The sequence below is a fragment of the Mustela nigripes genome, chromosome 10 (assembly GCF_022355385.1).
Source record: "Mustela nigripes isolate SB6536 chromosome 10, MUSNIG.SB6536, whole genome shotgun sequence".
Classification (NCBI taxonomy): Eukaryota; Metazoa; Chordata; class Mammalia; order Carnivora; family Mustelidae; genus Mustela; species Mustela nigripes.
Window position 1 is genome coordinate 7,236,511 of NC_081566.1, and position 18,324 is coordinate 7,254,834.

The window sequence follows — 18,324 nt, forward strand, 5'->3', positions numbered from 1 at the left end:
TTAAGGAGACAGAATTATATCCTGCCTGTATAAAAAATTTTTAGAAATTTTCCCCCAAACCCTTGTTAATAAAAACCATAGATTGGGGTGCTAGGGCTCGGTTAGTTGAGCACCGGACTCCTGATTTTGGCTCAGGCCATGATCTAGGGATTATGAGATCAAGTCCCACAATGGGCTCTGCCCTCAGCAGGGAGTCCGCTTGAGACTCTCTCTGCCCCTCCCCCTACTTGCAAGCACACACTCTCTCTCCCTAAAATAAATAAAAATCTTCAAAAGAAGACATAGATCGGTGAGATACTACTGTTGTAACATCATGAACAGAGTGGTGTGGGAGTTCAGAGATTTTGAGTAATTAACCCAAAAATAGTTCAAATCCTGAAGATCCACTAACTTCCTTTCATCTGCCCTTCCAGCCACGTAACTTTATGTGTTTACTCCTGTAGCCCTATTTTGAGTCCCTTAAAGCAAAAGATCTTCCTTTCAAGGCACTTAAAGTCATTCATGTTCATAGCATCATGCCAACTGCTATTTTCCAGGAGCGCCAATTCCTGAAGGCCTGTCTGCCAATACCAAACTGAGATAAAAAGTTTCGCCACTTAGGGTTGAAATGAAAAAAGTAAGAGCAGTTTCTCATAAAGCTAATTTTACTTTTTAAATTTAAAGTTTGTATCTTTCCTATTTGTTGGTATTAAATTTAGCCTTTCTTTTCATAAAATGATGATAACAGAGTTTCCAGTTCCCTTCTCCCCCATGTCCTCTCGGCGAAATTAAATATTAGTAACTCTGAGTCAATAATTCAAAGTTTGTTTGTTTAATTTTACTGTCCCATGGATTCAGAAAGATTGACGGCCATAGTGGCCATCAAGGAGGCATTTGAACTTAACTGAGCTGTTACTCAGTATGTCAATGTCTGACCACTTCCTGGACACTGCTGAACTTCGTTCTGCTCCCAAAATGGCACAAACTCTAACCAGAGACCCACCCACCAGGTAGGAGGACCACTGGCCAGTACTTTTCAATTAACGTAGATACGAGATAACAGAGACCTTAGATCACCTAGAAACATGTTTTTGAAAAATGAAAGAACTTTTATCCATCCACTCACTGAAGTTCTCATTCTACAAATAAGGAACCTTAATAAATAAGGAAATAAAAGCCCAAAGGAAGAAAAAAACGCTTTGCCCAGGCTCTCGCTAGAACTGAGACTGGGAATGTGTTGTCTTCATGTATAGACCAATATTCTCTCCACTTTACCCAGCTGCTCTCAACCTAAAAGATCTGTGCTCTACTAGAAAAATCACCAACCTTAAAATTTTGACTTTTATCCCCACACAAAAATTAAAATTCTGAAAATTAATACTATCTCGACAATAATAACCAGTTAAAAAACAGAGTGATCACATTATAAGAGCAAACAAAAATATAAGATGCTAAATAAATTTAGCAAAAATTTTGTGGAAAGAATTTCTAGAGAACATAAACAATCATCTGAAAATATGGGGAGATACACTATATTCACAAGATGAGATATTACAAAGATCTCTTTATTACATTTGATAAAATGCCTTAGAAAAACAATGAAAAGATAAGTCACACACTGCGGAAAGAGGTAATATACTGTGTCCCAGGTAAATGAGAAAGTATTAGGAAACAGAATTGCTAAAGAAATCCCTCCAGAAGAAATAACCCAAGAGGAAAATAAACAAAGGACAGGTAAGAAAACCCCAATGGCTCACAAACACATAAAAAATGTTCAACTCACTAACTTAGGAAAATGTGACAATATAATCAATACATTTAAAATTTTATTTTTAAATATCTCATTTTGAACCCATCATAAGCAAAAACATCATCATCATCATTAGTTTAAACCAAGTGTTGACAAGAATGTGAAGAAAGGAAAACTGTTATCTAGATCTCATGAGGGTGGAAATGGGAAATGCTACTTTGAAGAACCACTCCTAACATCTAGTCAAGCCAATAATAGCGTATCTTACAATTTAATAATTCTGCTCTAGGCACATGCTGCAGACACTATGGCACCTGTCCATAAAAAGAAGCAGTGAAAAATTGGCAGCAACCTGAACACCCTAGTAGTAGAAGACTGGATAAATAAATTGTACAGTGTATTTGTACAATCCTACAAAGGAGCTAAAAATAAATGAACTAGATGAGTTCCATGTAATAATTTGTTTAAATCTCAAAAATATAATGTTAAGTGAAACAGTTAAAGAATTCATACAGTTTGATACCATTTATAAAAAGGTAAGAAGCCTAAAAGCAGGGTGCCTGGGTGGCTCAGTTGGTTAAGTATCTGACTATTAATTTTGGCTCAGGTCAGGATCTCAGGGTTGTGGGATCGAGCCCTGTGTCAGGCTCTGTGCTGGGCATGGAACCTGCTTGAGATTCTCTCTCTCCCTCTCCTCTGCCCCTCCCCTCCTTAAAAAAAAAAAGGCTGAAAGCAATACCATGACATATGTACCATGTACATGTATATACATATAACAATATATGATATATGCATATGTGGAATACATGTATAAGTTTATGTAGAAATACTAAGATTTTCATAACTAACGCTATATTCAGGTGGCCTCTGGGAAGGGCTAAGAGACAGAAACTGTATTAAAGAGGGCTAGACAGGGCTTAAGATTTGATCATGATAATTTGATAATCTACCTACCACCTTGCTACCCATCTGGTCAGTACATCATTGTATTTTCTGTGTTTCTCTGTATCTTTAAAACAGCTCCAAATAAAATAGTTAACTGAAATTTTTCATGCATTCGCTATATATTTATTGAAGGGTACGGAAGAGGATCTGTATCTCGTGGTGACCTGGGAGCTTCCCAATGTGGTGCCTTTGCTACAAGATGGGAATCACACTGTGCATCTGAAGCCATGTCCTAAACCCAGGAACATGCATATTCCTTTCCCAGATGTCCAGCTGGTAGAGAAAAACGTCTCTCAATGTGTAAACGTAAGTTTCATTTCCTGATTTTTTTTTTCCTTTCTATTATGGGAAATTACACAGAAGTAGAGATAGTAATGCATTGAACTTCCACGTGCTGGCCCTCAGCTTCAGAAACTGGGTGTGCATAGCTGAGTACTCCTTGTTATTCCTGCCGCGCGCCGTGACCACCACAAAAGAATGGTTTGAAGCAAATCCCACATACTGTGCCGTTTCATCCCTGGATATTTCAGTATGTATCTCTGCATGGTAATGACTCAAAAAGAGGCATGACACCATTACTTTTAAAGATTTCTTTTCTAAAATAATTTTTAAGAAGTCCTTGATTTCATACCATGTTCAGATTTCCTAGATCACCTCGTATTTTTTCAAAATTTACAAGGATCAGAACAAGATCCATTTGTGGCATTTAGTGGAAGGGGTCTTAAATCTCCTTTAATCTATAAATATCTTTCCATTTCTCTCTTTCCCTTTATTTTATTTATTTATTCCCTTTATTGTTTATTTATTGAAGATACTGGAGAGTTGGCGCCATAGTCTCACATTTTCTGTATCTTGCTGACTGCATGCCCCTGGTGTAATTTAAGGAATTCTGTGTGTACTTCCTCTAACCTGACTTCATTGCATGAACTTTGATTTTAGTTTAATAAGACTCTGCAGATGCTGTCATATAGTTCCATCAGGATTTACAAAACAATTGGTTGTCTTTCTTTCAAAAAATAGATAAATTAATTTACAATCTGTAAGACTTTTTGTGAGATATTTATATCCGCTCAGTATGGCTGGAGCATGTGTTCACCCCTGAGGGGTAAAGTGGGGGGCATGTTTCAGGCTGAAGAACAGAGAAATAAGGAAGCTGCCCTCTTTGTTCTCATAAAAATTTAGGTCGAGGGGTGTCTGGGTGGCCCAGTCATTAAGTGTCTGCCTTTTGGCTCAGGTCATGATCCCAGGGTCCTGGGATGGAGCCCTGAGTCCGGCTCCCTGCTCAGCGGGGAGCCTGCTTCTCCCTCTCGCACTCCCTCTGCTTGTGTTCCTTCTCTCGCTATGTCTCTCTGTCAGATAAATAAAATCTTAAAAAAAAATTTACGTCGACTGATTTTTTTTTGTTTTGAGATTTTATCCACCATTTGCTTACTCTAATATGAGCTCATCCTTCTCAGTTTTTACTAGGATAAGTGGTCAGAAACCAAAGAATGCACGAAACCACAAATTATAGAGGGAACGATCAAAAGGTCTGGTTTTTCGCTCCTGTCACTAGTGAAATAAACGTACTTTGAGAGAGAATAACATAACTTGTTTCAAAAACTCTGCAAACTATTTTTTAAAGATTTATGTATTTCTTTTAGAGAGGGGGAAAGCGGGAGCAGGAGTGAGGGGAGGGGCAGCGGGGAAGGATGGAAAGCAAGGTCCCCGCTGAGCACCGAGCCGCCTTTGGGCTTGATCTCACGGCCCTGATATCATGACCTGAGCTGAAACCAAGAGTCCGTCGCTTAATCCACTGAGCCACCCAGGCAACCCTGGAAACTATTATTTTATCATACTATGGAGAGATAATGTATTATTTTCCCTCAAATTTAAATGTCAGTTTAGCACTGCAATTTCAATTCCATTCATAGTTAGTTTAAATCATAAGTTTAAATCATTGTTTGCTTAAAGGATTTGGAGTCAAAATATACAGTGACTGTGTCGTGATAACATCATCTCATAATTGGGCCAAAGCTGGAAGAACAGAGTGCATCTCCTTAAACAGTCATTCTAGCCCATTTCTTCCAAGTCTGCACAACTGGAAACACTAGATTTGGTTCTATGTTCCTTGTTAAGAGCTAATAAGAACAGGACAATGATTACTGCACAGTGAGCCAGATCTGATACAGTTGGCAAGTTATTACATGGGTAGTGCAAAATGCTTGCTTTGGGGCGGGCAGGGGGGAAGGATCTGTAATAAATTACTGAAGTAATAAATGAAAAAAAATGCCTTTAGGATTATAATAAAAATGTAAATTGTCTTAGAGTTTTGAGCCCTTATGTTTTGTATGTATCATAATTAGCATTTCTAGCAGTTCCTTTTTTGCAATGTATTTTAAAATTACTATATAGATGGAAAGTCTGCAAAAGTCACATAGTGGGAAAAAAATTGGGTTGTACATGGAATTCTTCTTTCTCTAAAACTCTTGGATTTGGGAAGCACTGTTTTGTGAACACCCACTATGCAGCTTGCATTGTTCTTAGCACAGGGAATGCAGAGATTACTGAGCAGTGGGACCTGTTCGACTCCACTGGGGCAACCCAACAGAGAACTTGGGAGAATTAGGCCAGACGAGGGTCCCCCCAAATCATTGCTGATTAGGTCAGAAAGAATTACCAGGACTTAGCTCAGCCCAGATAGGAAGTTTCGTGGGGGAGCCGAGAAGACAAAGTGAATGCCAAGTGGAGGAGATAAAATGCAAAATGTCCCAAAGGGGATAAAGGGCCTGGCTGGTGGAGGGTTAACCGGAAGCACCATGGTGTGGCTGGAGGAAGACAGGGAGGGAGGGAAAATGGAGATGGACAGAGAAGGGAGGGCTGGCTCGTGCTCACGGTGTTAAAGCACTTGAGTCTCCTATACGAAAGGAAAAGCCAGTGAGGGGCTGTCGATGGGAAATGGCACGATCAGGTTGGTGGTGTGGATACCGACTATGCCAGCGCTTGATGAGAGCTTTGAATGGGACAAGACGGCCGGAAGGAGACTTGGGCAGGAACCCACTGTTGGAGTCGAAGGACGGAAGGCCATGACAGTGAGGAGGCTGGAGGGAGAGGTTTCCAGCAATGCTTCGGTGGCAAAAGTAGCGGAACTTGGGCTTCGTTAGGGACTGATGTCATGCAGCTGGGAGAGGAGGGTCCGGGGAGGACGGAGGGAGCCAAGGGCGGCGTGGAGCTAGCTCGAAGGACCGGACCGGGACACGGTGCTCCCAGGGAGCTGTAGAATGGAGGGAAATAATGTGCTTGAAGGAGGCAAGAAGTTACACCTATTAACTCTGAGATACCTGTGAAAAATTTCTTTCGGTAAGTATACAACCCTGAAGCTTCTGGGAGGGGACGGACTAGATGATCAGGGCATTGAGACTGGGACGATGATTAAAACACAGGCGCCAAGACTGCCCAAAAAGAGTTGGAAAAAGAAAAACAAATGGGCTAGAGGTAAACTCTCGGCATACTCATATCTAACAGATTGGCAGAGTAAGAGGCTGTCAGGTAGGAAACAGAAAAGGAAAGGTCATACGGACACAAGCAAAATTAGGGTCTAGTGTCAAGGTTGTCAAGAGAGTAAGAAGTTTCAGGAAGGAGAGAGCAATTCAGAGTGACAAGAATAATACACTTGTAATCTTTTTTTTTTTTTTTAATTTGAGTATAGGGCGCCTGGGTGACTCAGTGGGTTAAGCCTCTGCCTTCTGCTCGGGTCATGATCTCAGGGTCCTGGGATGGAGCCCCGCATCGAGCTCTCTGCTCAGCAGGGAGCCTGCTCCCCCCTCTGCCTCTGCCTGCCTCTCTGCCTACTTGTGATCTCTGTCAAATAAATAAATAAAACCTTTAAAAAAAAAACAAATTTGAGTATAGCTGACACACAGTGTTACATTAGTTTCAGGTGTACAAGTTAGCGATTTTTAAAAAAGATTTTATTTATTTATAAATAAAATTCCTGCACCTGGAAACCTGTGTCTCCCTCTTCCCAGCTCCCATTTTGCCCAGCTTCTCACTCCCTTCCCCCTCTGGCAACCCTCAACTCATTCTTTGTATTTACAGGCTCAATTCCACTTCTGGTTTATTTGTTTTTTAGATTCTACTTCTAAGTGGAATCATACAGTATTAGACTTTCTTGGTCTGACTTCTTTCACTTAGCATAATACCCTCTAGGTCCAGGCATGTTTTTCTCAAATGGCACGATCTCGTCCTTTTTCAAATTTTAATTCCAGTAGAGCTGACACACACTATATTAGTTTCAGGCGTACAATACAGTGAGTGGGTCAACACTTCCTGTGTCACCCGGTGCTCCTCGCGACAAGTGCACTCCTTAATCCCCACCACCTGTTTCATCCATCGCCCCACCCACCTCCCCTCTAGTAACCAGCAGTTTGTTCTCTAAGTTAAGAGTTTGTTGGGGGCGCCTGGGTGGCTCCGTCAGTTAAACATCTGCCTTCAGTTCAGGTCATGATCGCGGGGTCCTGGAATCAAGTCCTGAGTCTGGCTCCCTGCTCAGTGGGACATCGGCTTCTCCCTCCCACTCCCTCCCTGTGCTCTCTCTCAAGTAAATCAGTAGAATCTTTAATGGAAGGAAGGAAGGGAGGGAGGGAGGAGGAAAAAAAGAGAGAAAGGAAGTGCTCAGTGATCAATAGAAAAAGTTTTCACAGGGACACTGGACTCTTGATCTCAGCTCAGGATTCTGGGATCGAGCCCTGCATTCAGGCTCTACACGTGACAGGGTGTCTTCTTGAGGATCCTCTCTGTCCCTCTCCCTCTGCCCCTCCCTCTGCTGTGCACTCTCTCTTTCTCTCAAATAAATAACTGAATCTTAAAAAGTTTTCATTGTATACTATGGAGCAGAAGCCAATCAGTGAGTGAAAAGGAGGTTAATGAGGAGAATCATCCAATGCAAAAGATGTTCAGGAAGTCTGAAGGGCAGAGGAAAGATGGCAAGGTGATCTCACCGTTGGCTGGTCAAGGAAGAGTAAGTCAAGGCTGAGAGGAAGGAGTCAGTAGATGGAAGAGAGTATTTTGTTATTTTAATGAATGCAGCAAGTTAAAAAAATTTTAATGTAAAACTAATGCAATTTTACTAAATTTCATAGTAATTTATAATAGTAACTTTAAGTAACTTTAAAAAATCGTAAGATATTTTGTCTTAATGGTAGAACAAAAAAGTGTACACATAACATTTGTACTGTGGTTAGATACTGGTCCATGCGTCTGTTTCCTTCTTTCCAGAGTCCTGACATCAGTACGGAAGTGAACTGCATTGATTTATTACAAGTAGAAGGATATAATTTGATTGCTGCTGGAACCTTAAATGGTGTGATTATCTTATGGGATTTTATAAACCTTACTGTCAAAGAACTGTAAGTTTTTTTTTTTAAGCAATATAAAAGTTGTACTGCAATAGAGCCAAAGTAACATTCAATACTTTTTTTCTTTTTTTTAAGCAATAAATAACAGTGGCAGACCAGTAATGATAACTCTCAAGAGAAGCTTTTCTGGAAGTTACACTCATGAGATTTGCTCCTGATATCCAAATCCCAGAATTATATGAATAAGATGAACTTTACGTATTCATAATTCATAATTCAGATGCCTTGACTTTTACCCTTATCCCTCTAGTACATGCTTTCATGTGGAATCTTGTCCAAATTTATAACCTCAACAAAAAAGTTAAAATATGAGTCTTAAACACTAATCTCCCTGGAGCTTTAAAGACACATATCTGCAATTACTATCTGGGTTACCAACAACACCCTTAAAACCCCAAACTTTGTCCCAGTCTACCCCTCCCCCGTGTATCTCCTCTTCCTGTATTCCCAGTGACACCACCATCTATCTACTCAGTCACCAAAGTCAAATGGTAAGTGGCATTCTTGATGGGCTTCCAATGCTAACAAGGGTGTGGCATATGCAATTACATAAACCAGTATCAACCAATGAATTTTCCCTGAACCCATGGCCAAAAGCTTTATCCATTCCCTGATATCCATTTCTTTTTCTTTTCTTTTCTTTCTTTCTTGCTTTTTTTCTTTCTTTCTTTCTTTCTTTTTAAAGAGAGAGAGAGAGAGAGCATACACACATGAAATGGGGGAGGGGCAGAGAGAGAGGAGAAAGAAAAATCTCAAGTCGACTCCCCACTGAGCTTGGCGCTGGACTTGGGGCTTGGTCTCACAATCTCGAGATCGTGATTTGAGATGAAATCAAGAATCTGATGCTTAACTGAGCTCTTCAAGTGCCCTCCCCCACCTCCACTATCCATTTTGAAATGCTCTGACCATTGGCTGTAAAGGAAATAATATAACAAGGTATTTTTTTGCTATGGATGGGTCATAAACAATCAGCTCTCCCCAGTTGGCTATTTGGGCTGTAAACAGGAGCCATGCATGAACATCCTATGTCAAAGGAATTTGTAATGTTGTACTTTGAAGCATAAGATGGTCAAGAACCTTAATGAATGAATAAAAACAAAATCAAGACTATCTAAGCATTCAGAGGAAGAGAAGAGGCGTAAAAGAGGGAGAAAGAGTAAGAAAGGACAGGGAAAGAGGAAAATGCAGAAGACATCTCTGCCTCTTGACTTATAATGCCTTACATACTCCTGGTCCACTTGGATGCCATGCCTCTTTCCAGTCGAAGTCTGAGTCATTACTTGTAACCAACTTCTGAAGGGACATACTCCTTTCCTCTTTGGATCCTGAATTGATTCTCCTTTCAACCTTCTGTTGAATTAGCTCTTTCTGTAGCCCCTCCCTCTGCACCTCAGCCCCCCCCTTACGAGGCCCTGCCCCTGGAACATCCTTCCTTTCCTCCCTTTCAAACCTTGCCTTTTTGAAAGGCAAGGTTTACTTGCCCCTTGTCACCCGTACCAACATGCACTGTGCCATTCTTTACCCTCTTATTAAAGCAGTTTTGCTACCACAGCTTTAGGAGGGAAGCCCCCCCAGGAATGTTCCAAACTTGAAGGAGGAGATGCTCCTTGTTGAAGGAGTAGGCATGTTGCCAAGAAAGGCATATAAACCCAATACCCAGTCAGAGAAAAATAACAGTGCAGTGAGCCATACATCATATTCCCTTCCCATGATAAGATGATTATACAAATATAACTGATTTAGAATCACTTTAGTATTTTGCAAAACATCCAATTTAGTGCATAACTGTTGAATGTAGCTGGGGCCCAGCGTAAAAAAGGCTCTCAAGTTGAAGGTGGTTTCCATATTGGTGGCAGAAGCCATCTCTACCTCTACCTCCGATTTGCTTAGGATCCCTTCACCAGTCAGGAGAAATAGCCTTTCTCTTCCTGTTCAAAGGCTCATGCATTTTTAGGTCCAAACTGGAAATTGTTCTTGCTGATTACTAACCATTCGGCTCACCCACACAACAGAAGAATCCAAAAAGTTCGAGCTCCGTACATCATCAAGCTCACAGGCCTTTCTTCAGAGCTTGATTCGCTCCCTAGGACCTTCCTCCATCACTCTGCAGTGCAAACTGGCAGAGGCAATTCCCACTAAAGGAAAAGGAATGTTTTGCTGCAAGATCTATTTTCAGTAAAGAAGATCAAGTGTGACTTTAGGAGCCGATCACGAAGTACCACTCTAGGCAGCTGAGGGACTATCACCATGCTCCTGGGAACCAGCCCAGAAGGATGTATGGTTTGTTGGCAGCTGGGTTGGTGGGAAGTGAGCCATTAGAATAGGATCGCCCCTGAATTACCTGCTTGTCCCCTTCACTCATTTCTGTGCTCCCTGAGGTTAGTCCTATTTTATTCAAATTTGTCCCTCCATTTACTCAAAGAGTAGAATTCTATGCTTTAAATTTTCTGACACTTCAAGGAGCTTATCTATAAGCCCACTCTGACCTACAATTAGGCTGACTAGACCAGCTAATTGGGCTAACAGACATTTATTTATTTGTTTGCTCATTTGTTTCTTAAATTTTTTAAAGATTATTTATTTATTTATTTGACACAGAGCGATCACAAGTAGGCAGAGAGACAGGCGGGGCAGGGGGAAGCAGGCCCCCGCTGAGCAGAGAGCCCAATGCGGGACTCAATCCCAGGACCCCGAGATCATGACCTGAGCCGAAGGCAGAGGCCCAACCCATTGAGCCACCCAGGCGCTCTGTTTGTTTCTTTCTTTATTTTTATTTTATTTCATTTTGGATTAAAAGACTTTTAAACAGCAAATGGTCATAGTGTTACCCAGGGCCTCATTCAGGAAGACAGCTTCCAGCTCTATACCTTTGGGTTTTCTCTCGTGTTCCAGGACAGCCACACTGCAGGAGTTAATCAGCTCATCATGGCGTGTATCAAATGAGTGGTGTGAGTTGCCTGAACTTGTAAGTGTTTATTTTGTGAATGTGTGTTTCCTTCCAGGTACAGACCTGAAGATTGCTTCATTGTGGACCCTGATTTGGATCCCAAACGCTTTAGGATTAACAACATCCTGTTCCTCTTTCGAAACCCCGAATGTGCAAGGTAACTCGGTACCTACTGATGAAGAAATACTGCTCGGATATATGTAGCGATGTCCAAAGAGTTCTGATTATCCCAGAAGTTGCAACCAAGGGAGGACAAGTTGGCTGCCCTGTTTGGCTTAAGCTTTCTTCCCTGTTGCTGTCTTTTGTAGGCAGGGGGTCCCTGGGGATCCGCTTTGTGGATCCGCTTACCACGGCAGCCTCACACCAATCTCTAACACCAGTAGAGGAGACAGCAAATGCTCAGCTGACCACACTGTGGCCAAAATCGAGTTCTGTGAGCACTGACATGGGGCAGAAGGAAGCACTTGCCGGGCAAAAGTGACAGCCCCTGACAGCTGCTGTCACAGGAAACTGCCACTGAAACTGGGCCATGTCCACCCCTTTCTGAGGGAGCAAGACCTTGTTCTGTCCTCTTCATATATGCTTGAGAACTCTGATTTTCAGGCAACACGTAACAGTAAACATATCTCCTGGGAAGAAACCCAAAGCAGCAATGAGCCCGTATATAGAACCTTCCTTACCCCTTGACTTGAAATTGCCTTCTTCTGAGACTATTTTTGAAGATTTGATCCATATTGATCCCTGCGCCAGAACCTAGGCCACTTTCCAGCCCATTCCAGCAGAGCACTGCCGAGACGACCAGGCCAGGACTGAATACCACGGAGCAGAACTTAGCCAGGCTTCCCCGGGGCCCGGCTCCAGCCCGCTTCCTGCCATTTCAGGGTCAGCTTCTGGGACTGAATCTAGCCTGAGATTTGGGACAGGGCAGATTTTTATTTCCCAGACACGAGCAACAATCAATCTTAATTACCAAGGCTCCCCAACAGTGTCTAGCAACAGCAGACAGATGAACGTTGTAACACAAGGTATCAGGTGTGACTTCTGTCTTAAGGAAGTGGCTCAGGACCCCCAGATAATGAGAGAAGTGACCCACGGAAGTTCAAGCGGAGACAAGCACACTTCGGGTGTGATGGATTATCTTCACCTTTCCTCCTTGGGTTTCCTCCCTCTCCTTGTAGGAGACCGAGTCAGGATTCTGTGTGCTCTTCGTCCCAGTGTGATTCTAGTAAAGGTCCACAGAGTAGCAAGGTAAGCAAGGAATAGAGTATATCTTCCTGTTACACTCAGCGTTGGTTCAGAAATGGTGATTTGTCCCGTGTGAACCCCTCCTTTGACAGAAGGTCAAGGTGGGGAAATTCTGTGTGTACATGTGCGTTTAAAAACTCGTTTTCCTAGAAAACAGTGTCTAAACTGTGCTCATCACTCATTCCCATGTTTGCAAGACTTTCATATCTGCAAATCATCAACGTGTACTTATAAATAAAATAAATTTTAAAAATAAATAAATAAAATAAATTACAGATGCTTTTACACTTCTTAAATCATAAAGCAATTCTAGGCAATCTCTTTTGCTAAAAAGTAAACACATTTCACAGCACAACTTGTAACACGCTGGATTTCAAACTCTGTTCTCAGTCCCAGTTTTTATAGATTTTACAACATTACATCTCTAGGGGGATTTTGTTTAAAGGAGACTTTTTACCGCAAAACTTGTTTTAGAACCACTAGTTTTGTGGAAAGAATAAACTTTTAAGGATGTAAGAGTCAGACAGATGGAACACTTCAATCCCAAGTGTTCCTTTTATTTTCTGACTAGTTTTAGAGACATCACCTCATCTCTGAGCTTGTTTCCTATCCGTAAAAAAGGAATAACAAAGCCTAACTCACAGGGCTGCGGACAGAACTGGAGATCACAGACACCAAGAACTTGGCATGCCTTACAGTTGTGGTTACTCCTATCATTAAGCCCTACCTGAGGCACGAGAATGTGGCTCTCTAGGGTAATAAGAATGTTACCCTATTCGTGAACATGATGATCTCTGTGATACATTTTTTTCAGAATTAATTCAAAACTAACTGAAATGAATGCTTAGAGCCATCAAAAGAAATGAAATCTTGCCATTTGCAACGATGTGGATGGAACTAGAGGGTATTATGCTGAGCAAAATAAGTCAATCAGAGAAAGACAATTATCATAGGATCTTCCTGATATGAGGAATTTGAGAGGCGAGGGAGGGGGCTTGGGGGGTCAGGAAGGAAAAAATGAAACAAGAGGGGATCAGGAGGGAGATAAACCATAAGAGACTCTTAATCTCACAAAACAAACTGAGGGTTGTTGGGGGTTCTAGGGGAAGGGATAGGGTGGTTGGGTGATGGACATGGGGAAGGTATGTGCTATGGTGAGTGTTGTGAAGTGTAAACCTGGCGATTCACAGACCTGTACCCCTGGGGCTAATAATACATTTTATGTTAATAAAAATAATTTTTAAAAAAACTTAAAAAAACCCTAATGCTTAGAAATGTAAATTTAACAGAGAACAAAGGTGCTTGCCAGAAGAGAGGGTTGGGGAGATGGGCAAAATGGGTGAGGGGGAGGAGGAGGCAGAGTGTTCCAGCTGTAGAATGAATAAGTCACAGGAAAAAAAAAAGATACAGCATACAGAATAGAATCAAATGGTATTAGAATGGCGTTGTATGGGGACAGATGTGAGCATAGCATAAGGTAAAGACTTCTCTAGTTGCGAGTTGTACACCTAAAACTAAAGCAACAATGTAACATTGTGTGTCAACTATACTCCAATATTTAAACATTTTTTAAAAAGGAATGTGAATTCCCCTGAAAAATCTACTCACCCAATGTATCTCATTTCTTTACAATGTCACAGAAATATTTTCTTGTTTTCTCCCCTAATTCAGGGAAGCAAACAGAGCATACACGACAATGAGGTTAAAGGTCAGTGTGAAATCACCCCTCCTGTTTGTAACAATTCCTTTGCAACAGGGATTTTAGGTTCTAGAATACTCTTAATGAAGGTACAGTGTGTTCTCTTTTTTAAAAAAATAGATTTTGCTTATTTATCTTAGAGGGAGAGAGAGCATGAGTTGGGGGAGAAGCGGAGGGAGAGGGACAAGCAGACTCCATGTTGAGCACGGAGCCTGACACAGGGCTTGATCCCAGAACCCTTGAGATCATGACCTGAACCAAAGTCAAGAGTTGGACACTTAACCTACTGAGCCACACAGTCACACCTACAATGTATTCATTTTGTGACTAAATATTGACATGTAAGATTCTGTATTCTAAGAGGTAGAATTTCCATTTTTAAATACTAATTCTAGATTTTTAAAAACCCAATACATTACTGAAACTCTTAGTCTTCAGCCCATTTCCTTAAACTTATACTTGATTCATAAGCCATTTTGGACATGCAAGTCTTACACTGGATGTATATGGACTTTTCGCTGTTATATACAGGGCAGAGGCTTTTGTAATAGGGTCAAAATAAACTTTTCAGGCTTTTCCATTGATCCAGGATTCTGTTTGTGAATGCTTTTTTGTCCTCTGCCCTGAGTGAAGTTTTCTGGGGTTGAGAAACATGTTCTAAGAAAAAAGAATGTATTGGTTTACTATTTTCCTACCTGCCTCCTCTTTTATAGTCTATAAAATTTGAAATTCCAAGTATTGTAAACACTCACGGTAGCTCATTAACTTTTCTGTAGGTGAGCAACATGATGTCACAGCGGGACTGCAACAGCCAGTGGACAAGAAACATCCCGCAGGCATCGATACTCAGCCCCCTGTCATTGTCACCGCTCATGAGGATGGACACCTTCGCTTTTGGAAGCTGGAGGTGATGGGGCCCATTGCTTACCTGGAGCAGCAGAGAATGAGAGAGATAGAAGTAGTACTTAATGAATCCTAACCTAAGGTTCTAGAGTACATCCACTTCTAGTATTCTTCAACCTTTTAGCCAAATTGCTGACTTTGCAGCCTGCTCCCTGAACGTGCTATCCAAACTTTACAACAGGCCATTTTGTAACTCAAGAGGTCAAAACTACTAAATTAACTATTTCAAATCTTCGCTTTCTTTTTTTTTTTTTTTAAGGTTTTATTTTTAGGTCATCTTTACACCCAATGTGGGGCTGAAATTTATAACCCCCAAATCCTCTACGGACTGGACTATCCAGGCACCCCTAACCTCTCTTTTCTTTAAATCAAGCTATGACTACACACCACTCAATATTTCATTGGACATGTAAATAATATTAGAGGATATTAATGATATAGTAAAAGAATATAAGAACACTCAAGCGTTTGAATATCTATAAATTTTTAGTTATCCAAGCTATTGGAAGAAGTTATTACATCGTACTGTGTGTCCTTAAGTATTTTACCATGAAAAAATAACTTTTATTTACCAGAAGGTTTTAAATGACTTGGAGCAGAGTGTCGTGGAGTTTAAAGTTTGGAATATCAATAAAGACATGATGGAAGGAAGGAGGTAAACCTGGTGACAAGGAAATCATTAGAGAGGCTTGGGAAACTCAAGAAAGAGCAACTGTTCGCTATGGCAGAGGGTGGGACCCTGCATCACAGAACAACACAGCTCTCTGCTGGGCAAAACGCCCAAGTCTACCAGTAGCTTGTAGCTTCTCAGTGGAAAACCCGTGCTTTGAAAATACGAACTATCAACAGCTTTCCCTGAGAGTACTGAAGTTTTGGAGCAATGCCAAAATAAGAGAGAGAAACAGAAGAAAGATTAGATCCAAGTAAATCTCAGGAAACGAGCGGCAGGTGCAAATTCTTTCTTCCGAAGCATGGATATTTATTCTCTAATACGGTGTCTGTGGAAGTCCTTCCTGGTGTTGACTTATCCTAAGAGATGAAAAACAATCTGCTGAATTTGAATCTCTTACAATTCCGTTGTCTTGCGCCAATATTCAACAATAGATATTTCTGGAAAGGCAAATGTAATAACATTACTGCTTGAAACAAGTGAAGTACACTTAAACCTGAAAATAATGTTTGTTTAGAAGGAAAGCCTGTACCCAGAAAAGAGGTCTGAGGAAGTGCATGGAAACAGTCATAGGAGACGTAAGAATCACTCCCAAGTACAGCGGGGGTCTGTAATGATCAGAGTCTGTTGCTCTTAATTCATAGTTGTTACAATCTTCATGAATATTTCATTTCAAGGAAACCAGTCCCTACAGATAATCTCAGTTAGTTTTTAATCACAAAAAAGAGTATCCTATTCCAGTTGTAGAGATAATTTTTAGATGGAATTTTTAAAGAGAAATTTAACTCCAATATTAATATTTTATAGAATTTATTATCCTACTTTATTCAGGGAAAACTGCTGAAAAATATGCTGCCTTTCACAAAACATTCTGCCATTTCTCTGACATCGCTGTGTACGGATTTGTGCAGCCGGATACTTCTGACCGGGAACGTGGGTAAGTCCTGCTCAGGGTGTCGGCACCAGGAAGCTCCCCGACCTGCACGACCAAGAGGTGCAGACAGGATAACGCAGAGCTTTTATTGAGACAAAAGACTAAGAAGGATGCTTCAGCGTGAGAGAGTGTTAGGAACGGCTTGCTGAATAAATGGAACAATAAATGAGTGTCCTGACAACCTAGTCAATTCCCAGCTCTTTATTTAAAGCAAGACATCCTATTTTTTCTTCCATCTTTAAATGGGGTATGTTATTTTCCCCATCTTTAAATAGGACTACCTGTTCCCTCACCTTACATATGGGAAAAGTATACAGTTTTCATTTTGAATCTTGGAAGTTATATTGCGTTAATCTTCATTATTAAGGGGAGTAATGGCATTAATTAGGAAAGGGATTCTTCTCAATAGGGGACTTTTATATTGATTGTTACAACTCATAGAGTTGGTCCTGACCCTTTCATGTAATACAATCCTCTTTTTAAAAAGAGATTTTATTTATTTAGAGAGAGAGAGAACAAGAGAGAATCTTTTTTTTTTTTTAAAGATTTTATTTATTTTTTGAAAGAGAGAGAGCATGAGAGGTGAGAAGGTCAGAGGGAGAAGCAGACTCCCCATGGAGCTTGGAGCCTGATGTGGAACTCCAGGATCATGACCCGAGCCAAAAGCAGTCGCCCAACCAACCGAGCCACCCAGGCACCCCTGTGAGAGAGAATCTTAAGCACGCTCCACGCTCAGTGCAGAGCCCCACGCAGGGCACAGGACTCGATATCACAACCCTAAGATCATGACTTGAGAAGAAACCAAAAGTCGGACACTTAACCAACTGAGCTACCCTGGTGCCCCAACAATTCTCTTTTTTAATGCTGTATTTTCTTTAATTGTTTTAAATAAATCCTGAATTTTCTTCCTTGTCATCTCTCCCAACTTTGAAAGATTATGTGTGTATGCATGCATTTTTGAATTTTACTAGTGTTTAATTTTAAGTTCTTAAAAAAAAACAAACACAACCAAACAAACAAGAAAAAACCTACCCAGTTTGTTAGAGTTTATACTGAAACAGCATCTTTTCAGTTAAACAAAAGCTTGGCCCACTTTACCTTTCTTTTGTTCTACACCCACTCCTTCACTTACCATTGGCCAATTTCCTAAACTTGAGATTTGCATGCAAGATACTGCTGTTACCTTAATATTTAAATTTTACATCTTCTCCTTAAAGAACATTGTTCTCATTTCAAAACTTATTTTACCAAAGTCCCAACAAACCAGTTTGTGGCACCAATTAGTTCAGTCTTCTGGAGATTACAGAGAATTTTTTTTTATATTTATATTCAGTATAACCAGTAACTTTACAATATATGTTTAAAGTTATCTTTATTTTATCTGGTTTTATTGCTCACCACCTGTCCTGTATACTCCAATATCCTTATTCTTGAACTCTCTTATACGTCCATCTCTATGGTTTCTATCATTTCTGTTTACAGCCACCCAGAAAAATCTAAGGTCAAGCAAATTTATTCCTTTTAAAAAACATTTGCCTGCATATTTTTGCACGAACTGCACCTACTACGGCATAAGTTTTTTCTAGCAAAATACATAGAACTAAAATTTGACATTATCTACAGAATTCTCAGACGGCATCTCTGTCAGGGTTACTAAGAGGGAACCCCTCATTATCACAGAGTCCTTCTGCGTCTTGAGGTTTGTGTTTTTTGTTGTGATCCAGATAATTAGAGTGGGGTGGGTTCGGGATCCAATCAAGCTTCAGCTATAGTATAATTAAAGAAGATGTGTAGGTTATGACCTTAGGCTTCCTATTCCTGTGCTACTGTAGATGCTAACAGAGCTATGTAGTTTG

At 40.7% G+C, this 18,324-nt stretch overlaps 1 protein-coding gene across 1 annotated transcript in view; it reads left to right on the forward strand.

The window, feature by feature from the left end:
• The window catches only part of WDR64 (WD repeat domain 64), a 138,888-nt gene that overhangs the window by 95,722 nt on the left and 24,842 nt on the right, over positions 1–18,324 (forward strand). The window contains exons 15-21 of the mRNA XM_059413995.1: positions 2,807–2,980; positions 7,931–8,061; positions 11,073–11,174; positions 12,196–12,265; positions 13,934–13,970; positions 14,738–14,868; positions 16,366–16,471. Coding sequence (XP_059269978.1) covers positions 2,807–2,980; positions 7,931–8,061; positions 11,073–11,174; positions 12,196–12,265; positions 13,934–13,970; positions 14,738–14,868; positions 16,366–16,471 — 751 coding nt within the window. The remainder of the gene's footprint in view (positions 1–2,806; positions 2,981–7,930; positions 8,062–11,072; positions 11,175–12,195; positions 12,266–13,933; positions 13,971–14,737; positions 14,869–16,365; positions 16,472–18,324) is intronic.